Genomic DNA, 17,162 nt, shown 5'->3' on the forward strand with positions numbered 1-17,162 from the left:
GCAGTTAGAAATTTTTATGAAAGCAAAAAACGAAAAGACAGAGATTGAGAGTACACACGTTCCCAGTGAATCAGGCAATATAAACTCTGTAAGAATGTAAGATTTGAAATCTCATTTAGAAGTAATCACGGAATTTGACGGTAATAATATTTCGGTCGAAACCTTTATTTTCGAAATTAAATCAATTTTTATTGAAGTTCCGGAAGAGTCACGAGTGTTATTTATTCGATTAATCATTTCAAAAAAAATAGTTCGTTACGCTAGGAAAGTAATTGACGGTAATGATATTCGATCACTAGAAGATTTGATTCAAATATTACGAATTAATTTTGGGGAAAATAAATCATATGATGTCGCTTTATTAGAACGAAGTCAATGTCAACAAAATAACCAAAGTGTTATCGATTACAATAAAAAGTTTAATGATTGCCATTTAAATGTAAAACGTGCGCTTAATAATAATTCAGAATTTGATGCGGAAAACCGAATGTTTATTTTAAAGAATGAAGAAAGACAGGGTCTCGCTCACTACGTACGGAGACTTCGCGCTAGCATTAAACTATTTGTAAAATCAGGCAAACCAACCACAATTCGAGAAGCCCAAAACCTAGCATTAGAAACAGAAAAAGAAGAATTGATTTCACAAATTATTTACAAAAAGACTCCTATCAACAATTACAAGACTTCGAATAAATCACAGGAAAACAAAAATGTAAAGCCAAAAGGTCAAGGAACTCCCCAGAAACCAGCGTAGAAAAACAAATATCCTTGTCATAATTGCGGAAGTTTTGAACATTTTATAAAAGATTGTCCTCTTAAGCGACAAGTATCATATCAAAATTTTCCGTCACGGCAGGTGCCAAACGTTCCACCAAATCAAATAAAGTATACTCAATGTCAAAAAACAGAAGAAATCCAGGAGCAAGCTTCATGCTCAGAGTCAACACTACCGTCGGACAGCGAAGTCATTCATTCCTGGCAGACACAGGAGCAGCTGTAAATATTATTAAATTAAAATGTACACTAGGGTTACCAGTAAGAAAAATTAACGCAGAAATCACTGGAATTAATGATATCCCAATCATTTGTAATCAAGAGTGTAAAATTACAGTTGATAAAATAGATTATATTTTCTTAGTAGTTCCGAATGATTTTCCGTTAGAAGAAGATGGAATAGCAGGTCGACCGTTTCTAGAAAAAGAAGATGCTATAATACTTGCGAAGAAAAGAACAATTATTTTTAATCGGGATCAGCCACAAATTCTCAAATTGCGATGCGAATATTCAACTAAGCGTAGTCAAGTATTGAAAGAAAACACTCGACTGTCTCACATTATTAAAGTTAAAGAGAAAGAAGAACTTTGGGAAATCATTGATTCATATCAAGATATTTTTTATTTACCAGGTGACCCTTTACCTACTACAAATTTGGCGGAACACACAATAGAAACAACGGATGAGATTCCTATCAATGTTAAACAATATAGGTTTCCACCTAATCAACAAGAAGAAATTGCCCGGCAAGTTGAAGAAATGAAAGAGAAGGGAGTGATTCAAAACTCAAATTCCCCTTACAACTCGCCACTATGGATCGTCCCTAAAAAACGAGATGCATCAAATAAAATAAAATGGAGAGTTGTAACGGATTTTAGAAAATTAAATGACAAAACAGTTCAGGATGCATACCCGATTCCCAACATTGAAGAAATTTTGGATCAACTGGGAAATTCCAGGTACTTTTCTGCTTTTGATCTTGCAAGTGGATTTCACCAAATTGCGGTAAATCCAAAACATCGTATGAAAACAGCATTCAGCACACCTCAAGGTCATTTTGAATATTTGAAAATGCCTTTCGGTTTGAAGAATGCGCCAGCTACATTCCAGCGAATGATAGATAACGCTTTGAGGGGTCTCATCGGAAAAGTATGTTTCGTTTACCTCGACGATATCATCGTATACGGAAGAATATTGGTTGAACATAACGAGAATCTAAAAATTGTATTCCAGCGATTAAGAGAAACTAATTTGAAACTTCAGCCTGACAAGTGTGAATACTTGAAACCCGAGTTGCAATATTTAGGTCATATCATTACTGAAGATGGAGTTAAACCGAACCCAGAAAAATGTAAAAGCGTTTCAGAATTTCCAACTCCGAAAAATATTAAACAAATAAGACAATTTTTGGGAATGACAGGATATTATAGAAAATTTATTAAAGATTATAGCAGGAAAGCGAAAGCCTTAACTGATCTGTTAAGGAAAGATAAAGAATTTTATTGGGGACAAGATCAAGAAAAATCGTTTAATCTTTTGAAGAAAGAATTGTGTTCAGAACCAATACTGGCATACCCAGATTTTACTAAGGAATTTATTCTTACAACAGATGCATCTGGTATTGCCATTGGTGGCATATTATCTCAAATTAAAAATAATCAAGAACATCCTGTTGCATACACTAGTCGTGCTTTAAATAAAGCAGAGAAAAATTATTCAACAACTGAACAAGAATTACTAACAATCGTTTGGTGTGTAAAACATTTTCACCCATATTTATATGGCAGAAAATTTAAAATTGTTACTGACCATCGACCCTTGGTCTGGTTAATGAACCATAAGAATCCTCATTCAAGATTAATGAGGTGGAGAATAAGTTTAGAAGAATATGATTATGAAATTTCTTACAAAAAGGGTAAACTCAATACTAATGCTGATGCATTATCGAGAAACCCTATTTTTGTATTTCAAAAAAGGAACGCTGATACTTTGTTGGATTCAGCATCAAAAGAAGAAGAAGACTCGGAAGAACGTTCATCAAACAAGAAAAGAAGAAAGAATATATTGGATCCAAGTTCAAGAAAAAGGGTACGTACTCGAGAGGATGGCCCTACAACAAGTAACAAAGAACCAGTGACCCTAGCCGGTAAACGAAAACGGAATTCAATAGAAATTGACTCAGAAAAAAATAAAAAACAAAGAACATTAGAAACAGAATGCAGAAAAGGTAGTGAACAGAATAATCAACCTGAAGATCATCATCAAGAAGATCATCACCAGGAAGATCATCACCAAGAAGATCATCATTAGGAAGATGTTGAAAAAAAAGAAGAAAATGAAAAAGAACAAGAAATTATTAAATTAGGAAAACAGTTATTTCTGACAAATTCAGCGATACCTGAGGGCAGCGTTGATGTGTCATTTGTCCGAGATAATGGAGAACGAACAATAGAAGTTTATCATGAAGAAGATCATGAGGAATATCATATTATCGTCGAAGCGAATTCACATACATCGAAAGATGAATTGAAAGAAAAAATTAAGGAATTGATGTACTTAGCCGTTGCTGAAGAATTCAAGGAACTTCACATTGACCACAATGGGTGTGCTCGATTAACAGGATTTTCCAAGAAAGAAATTGAGAAAATGTGGAAAGAAGTATTTTGCCGAGGAAATACTACAATTTTTCTACATGATAAAGAAAGAAAAGTACCCAAGAAAAAAGATATCGAGAAAATATTGAAAGAAAATCATGATAGTCTCCTTGGAGGCCATGGTGGAGTAAAGAAAACATATTATAGAATTAGTGAGAATTACTTCTGGAAAACCTTAAGAAGAGACGTCGAAGCTTATGTAAAGAAATGTCAAATATGTCAAAGAAATAAAGTCAATAGGCATCCAACTAAAATGCCTATGATTATTACTGATACTCCGAGGAATTTCAACGATAAGATCGCCATGGATATTTGTGGACCATTGCCGTTAACGGAAAGACGTAATAAGTACGTTTTAACAATACAAGATTGTTTAACCAAATATTTTGTGGGAATACCAATCGCAGATTGTACCGCTCCCACAGTAATACGTGAATTTTTAAAATATTACGTTGGTTACTTTGGAGTGCCAAGTAATATTCTGACAGATAAAGGAACTAATTTTACTAGCGAATTAATGAAGAATTTTCAGAAAATGTTAGGTATTAAACATATTACAACTACAAGCTTTCATCCAGAAAGTAATGGAAGTCTGGAAAGAAGTCACCAAGTGTTAAAAGATTATCTACGTCACTTTTCCAACGAAAATGCTGATGACTGGGATACGAAAATTCATTTAGCTGGATTATATTACAATACATCCAAACATGAAAGTACAGGATTTACTCCTTCAGAACTAGTTTTCGGAATCAATCCAAGGAATGTATCATCATTGAAGACTACTAATCTAACATACATGGAATATTTAGGTGATTTACAAGCAAAAATCAATAAAACTATCGAGGAAAGTAAAAGAATAATATCAGAAAGTAAGCAAAGGACAAAAACACGTTATGATCGACTGACGAATCCAAAGGAGTTCAAAGTAGGTGATGTGGTTTGGTTAAAGAAAGAAAGTAATGCGAATGATAAAACACACGCTCTGAATTTTCCATTTGAGGGACCATATAAAATAATAGATAAATTGTCAGATATTAATTATAAAATAGAGAAACAAAATAAAAGTATAATCGTGCACACTAATAAATTAAAATATGCTAATATGAATTTGTTTCAGAATTCTAATCCAATGGGTTATGATGGAGGTCAAAAGTAACGAAGAATTAAATTTTTCGACGTTACTAAATATTTACATGGAGTATTTAGGAGACGTTAGATTTTTCCATGAAACGTACAATATTGTATCCTACTTCAATTTGGACGAATTAACATTCCAGGAGTCAGAAATCTTAAAAAGTATTGATCAAGTTGAAGCATCGTGTCAAAATAATTGTACAGAATCACATTTGATTCTGAGACTAAGAAATCAATTAGAAAGTCTAAGACAAGATAAGTAAAAATTATTCTCTGCTATAGGGATCCCTACGTTAATTAGAAATAGACGGGGTATATTTGATTTTGTTGGTAAAATTAGTAAAATACTTTTTGGGACTATGAGTCAGGACGATGCAGATTATCCCTGATTAAACAAAACGATTTATGACGATTAAAAACGATTAAAAATTAAATCATCATTAAACGTCTTTAATCGTCATAATCGTCATGGATTTTCAGATTTAACCGTCCTAAATCGTCAAAAGACGATTTATTATTTTACGATTAAAAACGATTCATGACGATTAAAATTTTTAATCGTCATGAATCGTTTTTAATCGTAAAATAATATTGTCATTTCTGGTTCCGAATGAAGATTAAAAACGATTCATGACGATTAAAAATTTTTAATCGTCATGAATTGTCTTTAATCGTAAAATAATATTATAATTTCTGGTCCTGAATGGAGATTAAAAACGATTCATGACGATTTGAAATTTTAAATCGTCATGAATCGTCTTTAATCGTAAAATAATATTATGATTTCTGGTCCTGAATGAAGATTAAAAACGATTCATGACGATTTGAAATTTTAAATCGTCATGAATCGTCTTTAATCGTAAAATAATATTGTAATTTCTGGTTCCGAATGAAGATTAAAAACGATTCATGATGACTTGAAATTTTAAATCGTCATGAATCGTCTTTAATCGTAAAATAATATTGTAATTTCTGGTTCTGATTGAAGATTAAAAACGATTCATGATGACTTGAAATTTTAAATCGTCATGAATCGTCTTTAATCGTAAAATAATATTGTAATTTCTGGTTCCGAATGAAGATTAAAAACGATTCATGACGACTTGAAATTTTTAATCGTCACGAATCGTTTTCAATCTTCAATATTTATTAAATTATAACGATTCGATGTTTACTTACAATTATTGATATATTATGAAATTAAGGAATTTTTTATTATTTGTTATTTTTTGTGTCATTGGAATTGGTTATAAATTAAATTAAGCTACTGCTAAATATTAAAAAAGTAACAATTCCATTAAACGCCAAGTATATATGTTTTATTGTATCTCATAATTATTTGGTTGCATACATAAATAGTTTTTATAGGTTTCATCAACATCGGCGTTCGTAGGTTCAATCGATACAAAAATTAATTTTTTCTCGACCGCTGTAATCGGTAAATTAATGGTGTCATCGGTACAGTTCTTTATCTCCCATAAGTGTTCAAATGGTCTAATACATTCCGCTTCTATGATGTATACTATCATAAATGCTCGATTTTCATCTAAATAAAATCTGCTAATTTAATAAACTTAATCTAAATAAAATCTGCTAATTTAATAAACTTAATCGTTTTTAATCCTCTCGAATCGTCAGTTGACGATTCACGACGATTAAAAACGATTAAAAATTTAATCGTTTTTAATCATCAATTGACGATTTGTGACGATTAAAACAGTTTTAATCGTCACAAATCGTTTTGTTTAATCAGGGATTATAATTCTGAAATTGATGCAGTCCATAAAGACAATAAAAAAATCGGAGAACTATTTAAGAATCAAACATATATATTACAATTAACTATTCATAAAACTGAAAGTCTTTTTAGAGAATATAACAAAAAATTGATAGAAATAAATTCTAATTTTCTAAATTTCGATAATAACATGAAAAAAATTGTTTTACAAGAAAATTCGTTGCAAAGAAATTCTTTGATAACTGAGATGTGTTTAGAAATTGAATTAGCTTTGACAGAATTTGGTAAGAATGTAAATATGTTCACTCAATCAATAATATTTGCAAAGATGGGTCAAATAAACCCCCAATTATTAACACCAGAATTACTTACGAGTTCTATAAAATTAATTCGGGATGAAAGAGGATCAAATGAAATGCCAATTGTTCTCCATGATGGTAATTATTTTGAATATTTAGAAATAAGTGATGTAACTATTAGCGTAATAGGATATAGATTTATTTATCTGATTAAAATACCTTTATTGGAAATCGGCAATTATAAAGCATATAGAGCTATTCCAGTACCAAAAATCATAAATAATAGTTTATCTCAAATCCACACGAATACATAATAACTAATAACGAAAAATTATTGTATACTCCTAGTGAAGAAAATTTTTTAGAACATTGTAAAACTCATAAACTAGTTTATTTCTGTAAGACAATTCATCCTAAATATTATATTCAAAAACATGATTCTTGTCTGAGTAAAATTGTAAATGATCCACTTTTAAATTTAAGTTTAATAAAAATCCGTGCTGTAGAAGCACCGGATTTAAAATTGAGTGATTTGACAAAATACGGAAAAAGTTTAACTGAGATTAGAAGAGAGGCAATTGAAATTGGAAATCATGAAAGAACAAAAACTATTTACGAACAAACTATCAGTTGGATTTTGTATGTTTTATATGTGATTATTGTCCTGGTACTATTATATGTAATTATTAAATTTAAATTGTATCAAGTCTTCAAATGTTTGATTACTGGAATTACTCATATTTGTACAAAAAATAATAGTAATCAAAACGCACAGCCTGAAGAAGTACATTATGTTAACGACGGTTATTCTGGAAATCAGATTGTTTTGAGAGATCTAACTCGTTCAAAATCTATATCTGACAATTTAAACTATCCTTCAACAAAACAGTCTAATAAACAATTAGTTGTTAATAAAATTCATAAATCTAAATTGCAGATATCAGAATTTGAAGATTTGCCTTAAAATATTATATTATCGTATATTAGCATATGTTAAACAAACTTAGTACATAATTCATATATTATTATTTTTTTATTATATTCAACTTTATTTGTACTCATTATTATGTTTAAATTTAATTTTTTATTGCATTAAGATCAATTTTGTAAAATGCACTTCAACCATTCCAAAAGAAAAATCCCGATTGTATATTGTAAAGAGAGATTTTTCAATCTTAGGGTGGGGGTGTTATGCCTCTGTAGATTTTTTAATTATTCTTTTAATGTTATCTTTCAAAATTGCTGACGGTGATGTTCATACGCCAGCGTCTGGGCAGAGCACACCACATTACCAGTTTATTCCCATGGCGTAATGATACTTAAAATTGCAATGTACTTACTGTAACACCTTTTTAGTCAGTTACTGAATGAAACTCATAGAATATACTACGAAGTGTTATACATTTCTAGTTACAGAAAACCTCTAAGAATTAATTATAGATTTATAATTAAAGATCTTATTTTAATATTATGTTAGAAAATTAAGCCCAGAATAATTACCATCAATTTAATTAAAACTTAACAGATACTAATAAGTTTTCAAGTTGAAGTGCAACTTTACGTTATAAAATAAACAATTAAAAGTGACTATAATTTAGACATTAAAATTTGTGCAAGTTATTTTAAAAAGAAATTGAACCTTTCTCCCAAGGCATAACACTATACAAAATATTAAAAATTACTATACGCAATGTATTTTTTGCTAACACGATTATATTTTATTACTATCTGTATAGTAAATTTTACTATGTATAGAAAAAATTAAAAGCTGGTGGGGATAGCATATACAAATATGTATTACAAGTTCTGCAACTTTTGTCCGAAAGAGACATCGGGCCATCAGACATAGGATAGGACTCGCGCGCAGGAGATTAGGGTTCGAATCTCGGTTGAAACAAGTGATTGTTTAAAAAACAAAAATCGACACCAACACCAATACAGATGACATAAATAACAATAACACTCAAAATGATAGCAATAATAATAAAAAGTTAAAAGCTAACAAAAATTTTATTTCATTTTTTTTTTCATTCTAATATAGTAAAATTTACTAAACGGGGATAGTAAAATTTACTAAATATAACTAAAAATTAATATGCAATATAGGAGATTTTCCATAACCAGTATATGAGAAATTACTAAACGACTTGTAAAATATGCTTGTCTGTTAATGAATTTTTCATATAAATTATCAGCGTTTCAAGATTACTATCCAAATTTAATAATTATTTTCATATTTTTTAGTAAAATTTACTATATTTTTTTCTCCGTAGAACTCGTGTAGCCAATGTTTGTGTGAATTTGTATTTTTGTTTTTTAAATTTCAACAAAATTCCAAGAACTGTCACTTGGGTGCGCTCAGCGCTCTGATAATAATCCTAATAAAGTAATTGTCTATACATATATGTATACACCGTTCATGATTGTTCTTTTTATCACTATTTATTATATAGTATTTACTAAACTGTTTTTTATTAAAAATGACAAAAGTTCAAAATGTACAATAAGCAATTATTTAAACTCTTCGTTTAAAAACTTTCCTTTATATTTAAATTTAATTAAATTGTTAATTTTATTTGAAAACTAGTTTGTAACTTAGTGTGTCAGGTGATTCTCGGGAAAAATTTACTAACATTAAAAAAAAATTAATAGTAATTTTAAAATATTTTTCAAATCACGGATTAAAAATTTACCGAATGAATGAATTATTTAAGTCGATAAATTTCGAACAAGTTATCAGTAATTAGTTATTTGTATTTTATCGAAGGTTAAGTTATGTCACATACATAATATGGCGTCTTCCGATATATCTGATGATGGGTTCGATTGGAAAACTCTGGAGTATAGAATTTTCAAAAGTTCAAGTTATTCACCGACATATTTACCTGAGTAAGTTTATTTTTCTGGAATTTAATTTAGCACTTAGCATTTAGATTAAGTCTTGTTTCAAGTTGTTTTACTTTAAAGACTAGTAATTTATTGTAAATTAATTCTATGATTTTATTTTTAATTTATATAGAAATATACTAGTTGATAAGCCACAAGATCAATCATCTCGTTGGTCGTCTGATCATGATCATTATCCACAGGTAAATAATCTTTGTAATGTCAATGAGTATGTTTATGAATGTAACTACAACTTTATTATGAATTACATATGTTGAATTTAATTTTTCAGTATTTGGTTCTCAAGCTTCCTCGCCCGTCAATCGTTAAATCTCTTACTTTTGGAAAATTTGAAAAAGCTCTGGTATGCAACATAAAAAAATTTATTATTTTTGGTGGAATGGAACATGAAAATATGACGGAACTTTTGAAAGGGTAATTCTTTTGTTATTAATTATACATAAGGTACCGGCGGGTTATAAGGCCTAGCTAAGAGAGATTTTGAATAGAATTGAAAATATTGCATTTAATTATCAAAATGTATCATTAATCTTTATTTCAATACATTAGCCATTAAATGTAATCAAGTAATGGTAATTTTTACCATAAACAAACAAAAAATTATACTTTTACAAAAACCATACGAATTGGCCTTATTTTACTACGGTAGGGTAATAAGGCCTACGGGTTAAACAAACTAGAATAATTTAACTATACTTAATAAAATTGGTATTAGAGATGAATCATCACTAAAATTTAGCAACAATACTTTATAAGAATTAGAAGACTAGATTGTTTCGCTCAATGGCACTTAAAATTATCAGTATTCTTTTCAAGAGTCAGAAGACTAGATTGTTTTTTATAATTTCTTCTACGCTATGACAGCATATGACGGATGATGAAATATAGAAGACAGGGAACGTGGTATCGGGACCCTATAAATTTGTCGTAACATCTCTATGCAAGACCCTTCTTCTAGAGTAGCCTTTAGTGGAGGCGGTTAGTTTAAATTTCATTCCTGTCACTTAGGCCTTATTACCCGCGGGTACCATATACATACACTGAGAAAAAAAAATTGAATTCAAGTAATTATTTTTCTTGTTTCCATAAATTTTTAAAATTAGTAATTGTTTTCTAAAATTAAATTGATAGATTTTATTTTAAGAAAAGAATTGCTTCACTTTAGTAATTAATTTTTAAAAACATTAATTACTTAAGGGAGGAAGGGATCTGAGATACAAAACAAAAGAGCATATTTTCTTAATTTTTTTCTTCAGAGTACCTTTTTTATTAAAATTCTTAAAATTTGTGACATTATTAAGCATCATTCCAAGAAAAGTCTGCTAAATTTTCATAAAAAAATATTGAAAAACAAGCTAGTGGTAGTGGGGAGAACCGAGTCACCTCAAAAAAAAAGACCATTCGGCAGCCGAATTGGGAGTAGATTTTTCATTATTTATTTAATTATTTAAATCCGTAAGGTAGATGGTGGCGTTTACAAGTTCATCTAAAGCTTATAAGGTCAATTATATTTATGCTTGTCAATTTTTAAAAAATACTTTGTGTATACTTTAATGTTAAGATTTTAAAAGTGTTACACGGCAATAATCGGAATTGGAACAGTTACATGAATTTATTAAAAAGTGTAAGAACGAATGCAACAGCTAAATTTCAATAAATAAATAGCTAATTTTCGTTGAATATAAAAAAATACTACTGAAATATGAAGCTCATTAGATAAGCTATATAAAAATATTATCAAGATTCAACTATTTTGTATTACTTGAAAGTTATTAAATGAGAAAGTCAAAAAAAATGTTTTTTTTCTATTTTCCTGAAAATTTTGAAATTCATCAAAGTATTAGAAAAAATTATCTAAAGAGAAAGAAACATAGCTTAAATTAAAGTGAATCGAATGAACATAAAGATTCAATCACCAATAATAGATTATCTCTTTGGAATCAAAAGTTATTTAAAGATAAATCAAGAAAAGTTGAATTTTTTGAAAAATCAAAAAATCTTTAAACGACTATAACTTATAAACTTTTTGGCCGATTTAGCTCATCTTCGAACTGAACCAAGCTCTTTAGCTAAAAAATATGTAAAAAAAATTTCATCAAGATCGGTATAGAATTGTGGACGCTATCGTGGGAAAACCGCGCGTTATATCGTATATATATATAAATACATATATAAACTATTTCACCAATAGTATTTTTGGAACCTACTTGACTCAAATAGATAGAAAATGTTAAAATTTTTGTAAATTCGCGTCATGAGGACAAATACAACAGTTAGATTTTCATAAAATCTACTAAAAAGTCTTCATTCGGTAGTCAGGATAACTTATGACTGCTTCCTTGAAATCAAAAAACCAAAAGATTTCTTTAGTACATAAGTTTATCTTGGATTTGAATGAAGGAATAAACAAAATATTCATTTTGGAATTTTTGCTAAAGGTGCAATAAAAAATACTCTAATTATTACCAAAATTGCTCCTTTTATTTAATTAAAAAATAAGGAGTAATTGAAAAAAAATCCTTTGTTCAAATCCAAGATAAACTTATGAAAAAAAATCTTTTGGGTTTTATTATTTCGGATAAAGTAGTCATGAGTTATCCTGACTACCGAATGCAGACTTTTTTTTTAAGGTGACTCGATTCTCCCCACAACCACTGGCTTGTTTTTCAATATTTTTTTATGAAAATTTAACAAAATATTTTTGGAACGATGCTTAATAATGTCATAAATTTCAAGAATTTTTATGAAGAATGTACTCTGAAAAAAAAATCACAAAAGTATGCTCTTTTTTTTTTGTATCTCAGACCTTTTTCCCCCTTAAGGTATAAAACTAAACTGAATATTTATTTTTTTCTCAGTACAGTTCAACTCATTAATATTCATTTAAAATACTATAATTTAAAAAGTTTTATTGCTTTTGATTATTTGTAGAAGTTTAAAAAATGATTCAGTGGCAGAAACATTCGAAATAAAACATAAAATTGGAATGGACGATATTTACTACCCGATTAGATACATAAAAATAATGCCTATTCAATCGTGGGGACCGAGTTTTAATTTCAGTATTTGGTATGTTCGTCTAACTGGTATCGATGATCCAGAAATAGTTGATCCCAGCATCATGTGGGTTAATCAGTACCTCCAGAATGAAATTTTAAGACTTTGTATGAAATATTTCCGTTGTATAAAACAGCCAGAAATAGTTCAGACCCTTGGGAAAGTCACTAATGTTAAGTTAGAAGATCAACGATTATCAACTTTATACGATATTTTAGTAAATAAAGGTGATTATCTTGAAGCTGAACGATTTATCACTAATGCTGTTTCGACTGGACTAGTAGATGAATATACAAATAATCAACCTTACTGCGCAGTATGGAAAAAAGTTAAATGCGATGATCCGAAACCGGGTATGAGAGGAGGTCATCAAATGGTCTTCGATTCGGCAGCTGAAATTTTATATTTATTTGGTGGATGGAATGGAAATCAAGATTTGTCTGATTTTTGGTCATATAATGTAAAAGAAAACAAATGGACTCTTATTTGCCAAGATACTAAAAGTGTAGGGGGGCCGGGTGCTCGGTCTTGTCATAAAATGTGCCTTGATCCTGAAAGAAAACAATTGTTCACATTAGGAAAGTATTTAGATACACAATACCGGTGTTCTGATAATTTAAAAAGTGATTTTTATGTCTATGATATAAAATCAAATAAATGGATTCAAATATCTGAAGATACAAGTGCTAGTGGAGGCCCGAAACTTATATTTGATCATCAAATGTGTATGGATGTTGTAGATAGAATAATTTATATATTTGGTGGCCGGATTCTTACAATGTCTGGTGGGGTTGATGATCATGCCGTAGGGATGTCGTTGAGTCCAGCCGAGCCTGTTTTCTCTGACCTTTTTTCTTATCACGTATCAACTAATACTTGGAAGCTTTTAGCCTGTGATATCGCTAGACCAAGTCCTTTAAATGTACCAATGATAAAGTCGAGAGTAGGCCATTCAATGCTTTTTCATCCGGTCGATAGAAAGTTGTATATTTTTGCTGGTCAGAGAAGCAAAGAATATCTCAATGATTTTTTTACATTTGAAGTTGATACTAGTAGAATAGAGCACATCAGCTTACAAGATTTTGAGAGTGACGACTCTAATCATATTCCAGCAGCGGGTTATACTCAAAGAGCAACAATCGATTCTACATTAGGCGAAATTTATGTTCTTTCAGGATTAAGTAAAAACAAAGAAAAGCGCGAAGAAAATGTTCAAAATTCATTTTGGGTTTATAAAATTAAAAGTAATTCTTGGACATGTGTCTATCGCAATGAAAACGTTAGTGAAAAATATTGGAATAAAATGCAAGATTTCGAGCCGTGTCCTCGTTTTGCTCATCAGCTGGTTTATGATAACGTCAAAAAAGTTCACTATTTATTTGGTGGTAATCCTGGACGTACTTATTTCCCGAAACTGAGACTTGATGATTTTTGGCAACTGAAACTTTGCAGACCAAAACAAGATCAAATTCTCAGGAGATGCAAGCTTATCATTAGAAAACATAAATTCAAAGAACTTGCTCTTTGTAATAGTATGAAGGCACTTGAGTATTTGCAGAAAGATATTTCCGAAATTGTTGACCATAGTGATGTTGAACAAACTAAGGATTTTCAATTGTTGACATCTGTGCTCTTTTACGAACAAGACTTTTTAAGACACACACCAAAATCATCCGACATTTCATTAAATACGAGTAGTTCAGATATGTTAGCGAAAGAATTTCATCAGCGTCGTACGAAATTATTCGATCAACTAATGGAATTTTTTCCCGAAAAACTTACACAACCGCGTACTAATTTAGTTGACCTTGTACTTTTGTGATATAGCCATCCTTAAATTAGTTTATCATTTCAGAGGACATTCGACTGTTAAATGCTCAAATTATACTATTTTATTGGGAATATTAATTTGGGTAAATAAAGTACAGCTTTACGTCCGGCCGTGTGTGTCTGTGTGTAAACTTTTTTTGTCCAGCGATACTTTTAGAACGAAACCGATCTGAGCGTTCTTGGCGGCAATCGAAAGAGTTTGCCAAGACTTAGAATTCAATAGGTTTTGAAGTCGATCGGTCGAGTAGTTTACAGGTTATACGAAAAATAAAAATTACGAAATTCATATGCTGAAGCTAGCGGCCGTAATAAGGAGCGTTCACGCAAAAAATTTCTGGCCGCTACTTCAACTTCATCAAAATTCATAAACTGTTTGCATGATTTACCTCAAAATATCATCAATTCTAGATCTTGGCGAGCTCTTCCGATTGCCACCAAGAAGGTTCGAATCTGTTGATTCATTCCAAAGATATCGTCGGACAAAAATTATTTTTTTCAGTGAAATGTATGTTTTTTCGGTCTAAATTGTTTTTCTTACTGTTTGTATTCAATGTTCAAGTACATAAAAGTTTAATTTTTTCGCAGATTATGATGCGTTGTAGTTAGTGAGGTTCAATATAAGTCGCGCAGTAGCCATTCGAAATTGATGAAGCTGAAGCTAGTGGCCGTAATAAGTAGCGGCCAGAAATTTATTGCGTGGCCGCTACTTATTCCGGCCGCTAGCTTCAGCTTCATTCGAAATTGATAAGAAAAAACACATTTTTCATGATTCCATCGCTGGCATCGAACTTAAGCTTCGGTGGCTCTACAGTAGAGACAATCTGGTTTCAGTCCAATGTCGCGAACAAATATCAGCAATCACGGAAATTGAAAATGTTCTAAGTCAGTAGGTAGTAGCTTATGTGTTTCGTCCCTTGGGAAGGAACAAATAATGTTACTGCCCTCTAACTGATTCGTAATATAAACTATGATGCTTGTCATTTGTTTAATAGTAATTTCAGACCTTTAATTTTATTTGTGTAACTGACAGTTCTTTGTGATTACGTTTTCGAAAAATGAGTGTAAATAATAAATAGTATTTATAGTTTCTGCTTAATTATAAATTGCAAGTCACAATTAACGCTTACGCTATTAGTTGATATCATTGGTTTTAAATTAATTTGTTTTTGACTAGCTACTGACTGAATGTTAAAGTTTCACTGCAGGTAATTATGAAAAATATTGTGGGTGATGGCAGTACTCACCAAGGGCTCGGGCAGTCAACTTTACCCAGGTCTGAAATCGTTTTGATTTATCTCTTGTCACACAATATACTGTACGGAGAAATTGTTCTCGGTTGAAATGCTATAGTGGCATAGTAAAGCCGGACCATATTGGCCACTTTACGAAAATTGGAATAAATTATCATTGTCAATTTTACTGTGACCGTAGTAATTTTCCCATGTCTTTATTTAAATTTCCGTCAGGTGGCTTTACTATGACATCATAGAATTTCAAACAAGAATAATTTTTCCACGTATAGTTTTATTAAGTTATTTTACGCGGGATTAAACTATTTTTGTACACTAATTTCAGAAAAGGTCAGGTTGATACCGATTTAAAAGTTGATCATTTTTCAGTATAATTGGCCATTTTCCGAATGATTGTGCCAACGATCAAATCTATTTGTTATTTAGTCGAAATTCCGAGATGATTTAAAAACACGTGTTTAATAGTAGTTCATATGTCTACTACAATTGTGTACAAGATGTAAGTTGTGACGATTGACATCCGAGCCGGAGGAGAGGTTGTTAATATACAATTGTCTTGTACGAAAATGTATTGTATATATAATCTGTCTACGGTATAGAGATACGGTAGGCTCGTGCATGACACTTCACACATATACATGTGTTTGATTTGAACGTGTACTTGGCGCGAGACACTACCGTGTCTCCTGATGTTTCTGTAAAGAATACTCGAAAAGTACGCCAATGAGCGCCCACAGATAGCAGATAATAAAGGGCGCGTACAAAAAATTTTGTCAAGAGATGGCTCAACAATGTACTTCAATATTTTTTGCACGATAGCCATACTTCTACATGACTAAAATATATTTTAACGCACGCTGACGTCAAAACTCGAACGATTATCTTTATTACCCACTGGGTCATGTCTAACATTTTTAGCTGCTGACTATAACGTTAAATATCGTACAATTTGAGAACGTTTACAAAAGAACAAAATATTTGAAGTTTTAGTTACAGTTTTTCAATCCGAGATTTACCTGTAATAGTACAGTCCAATAAGGATTTCACACACTGTGGTCAAAAAAATTTGGAACGTTTTGAAATTTTGTGAAGTTGTTTGAAATAATATGTATAACGAAAAAAAAATTGTTACCAGAAATAAACTATGCGACTATTGTTTGTAAACAAGAAAAACAAGTCTAAACTCTAATTTCGAACTTTGTACTAAAAATTTCACGTCAAAATGGTTAAAACTTTTAAAGTTATTAACTTATGCAGTCAAAAACGTAAACTTATAAATAATTAGCCATAACTAGAACAAGTATTATTATTTTTGCATATTTATGCATTAGGGTGTTTAAAAAAAGAAAAAAAAAAAAAAAAAAAATTTATGGTATGAAAAATTGAAAGTATAACTAATAATAAAAATTTTGGTAGCAATCCGGACTCTTAATAATGATATTAAGGTTTGCTTCAATCCATTTTTCTATTTTCCATTTAAATAACACGGGAAAAAATTTTTTTTTTTAGAATTTTCTAG

The 17,162-nt window shown here is 30.4% G+C and overlaps 1 protein-coding gene across 1 annotated transcript; it reads left to right on the top strand.

The window, feature by feature from the left end:
• The first annotated feature begins 8,995 nt into the window (after window positions 1–8,995).
• LOC103580603 (muskelin) lies at window positions 8,996–15,513 on the top strand. The gene is made up of 4 exons (XM_014441507.2): window positions 8,996–9,488; window positions 9,619–9,688; window positions 9,778–9,920; window positions 12,438–15,513. Exons 1-4 carry the CDS (start codon window positions 9,391–9,393, stop codon window positions 14,383–14,385), a joined length of 2,259 nt encoding a protein of 752 aa, XP_014296993.1. The 5' UTR covers window positions 8,996–9,390; the 3' UTR covers window positions 14,386–15,513.
• Window positions 15,514–17,162: the final 1,649 nt, after the last annotated feature.

This window comes from Microplitis demolitor, chromosome 4 (genome assembly GCF_026212275.2).
Source record: "Microplitis demolitor isolate Queensland-Clemson2020A chromosome 4, iyMicDemo2.1a, whole genome shotgun sequence".
NCBI lineage: Eukaryota > Metazoa > Arthropoda > Insecta > Hymenoptera > Braconidae > Microplitis > Microplitis demolitor.

What these genes read in the sequence shown, in the direction of transcription:
- LOC103580603 (XM_014441507.2), top strand. Translation starts at nt 9,391, where the DNA reads ATGGCGTCTTCCGATATATCTGATGATGGGTTCGATTGGAAAACTCTG. An exon ending in TCACCGACATATTTACCTGA is followed by an intron (nt 9,489 to 9,618) that starts GTAAGTTTATTT and finishes TAATTTATATAG; the next exon opens with AAATATACTAGTTGATAAGC. An exon ending in ATGACGGAACTTTTGAAAGG is followed by an intron (nt 9,921 to 12,437) that starts GTAATTCTTTTG and finishes GATTATTTGTAG; the next exon opens with AAGTTTAAAAAATGATTCAG.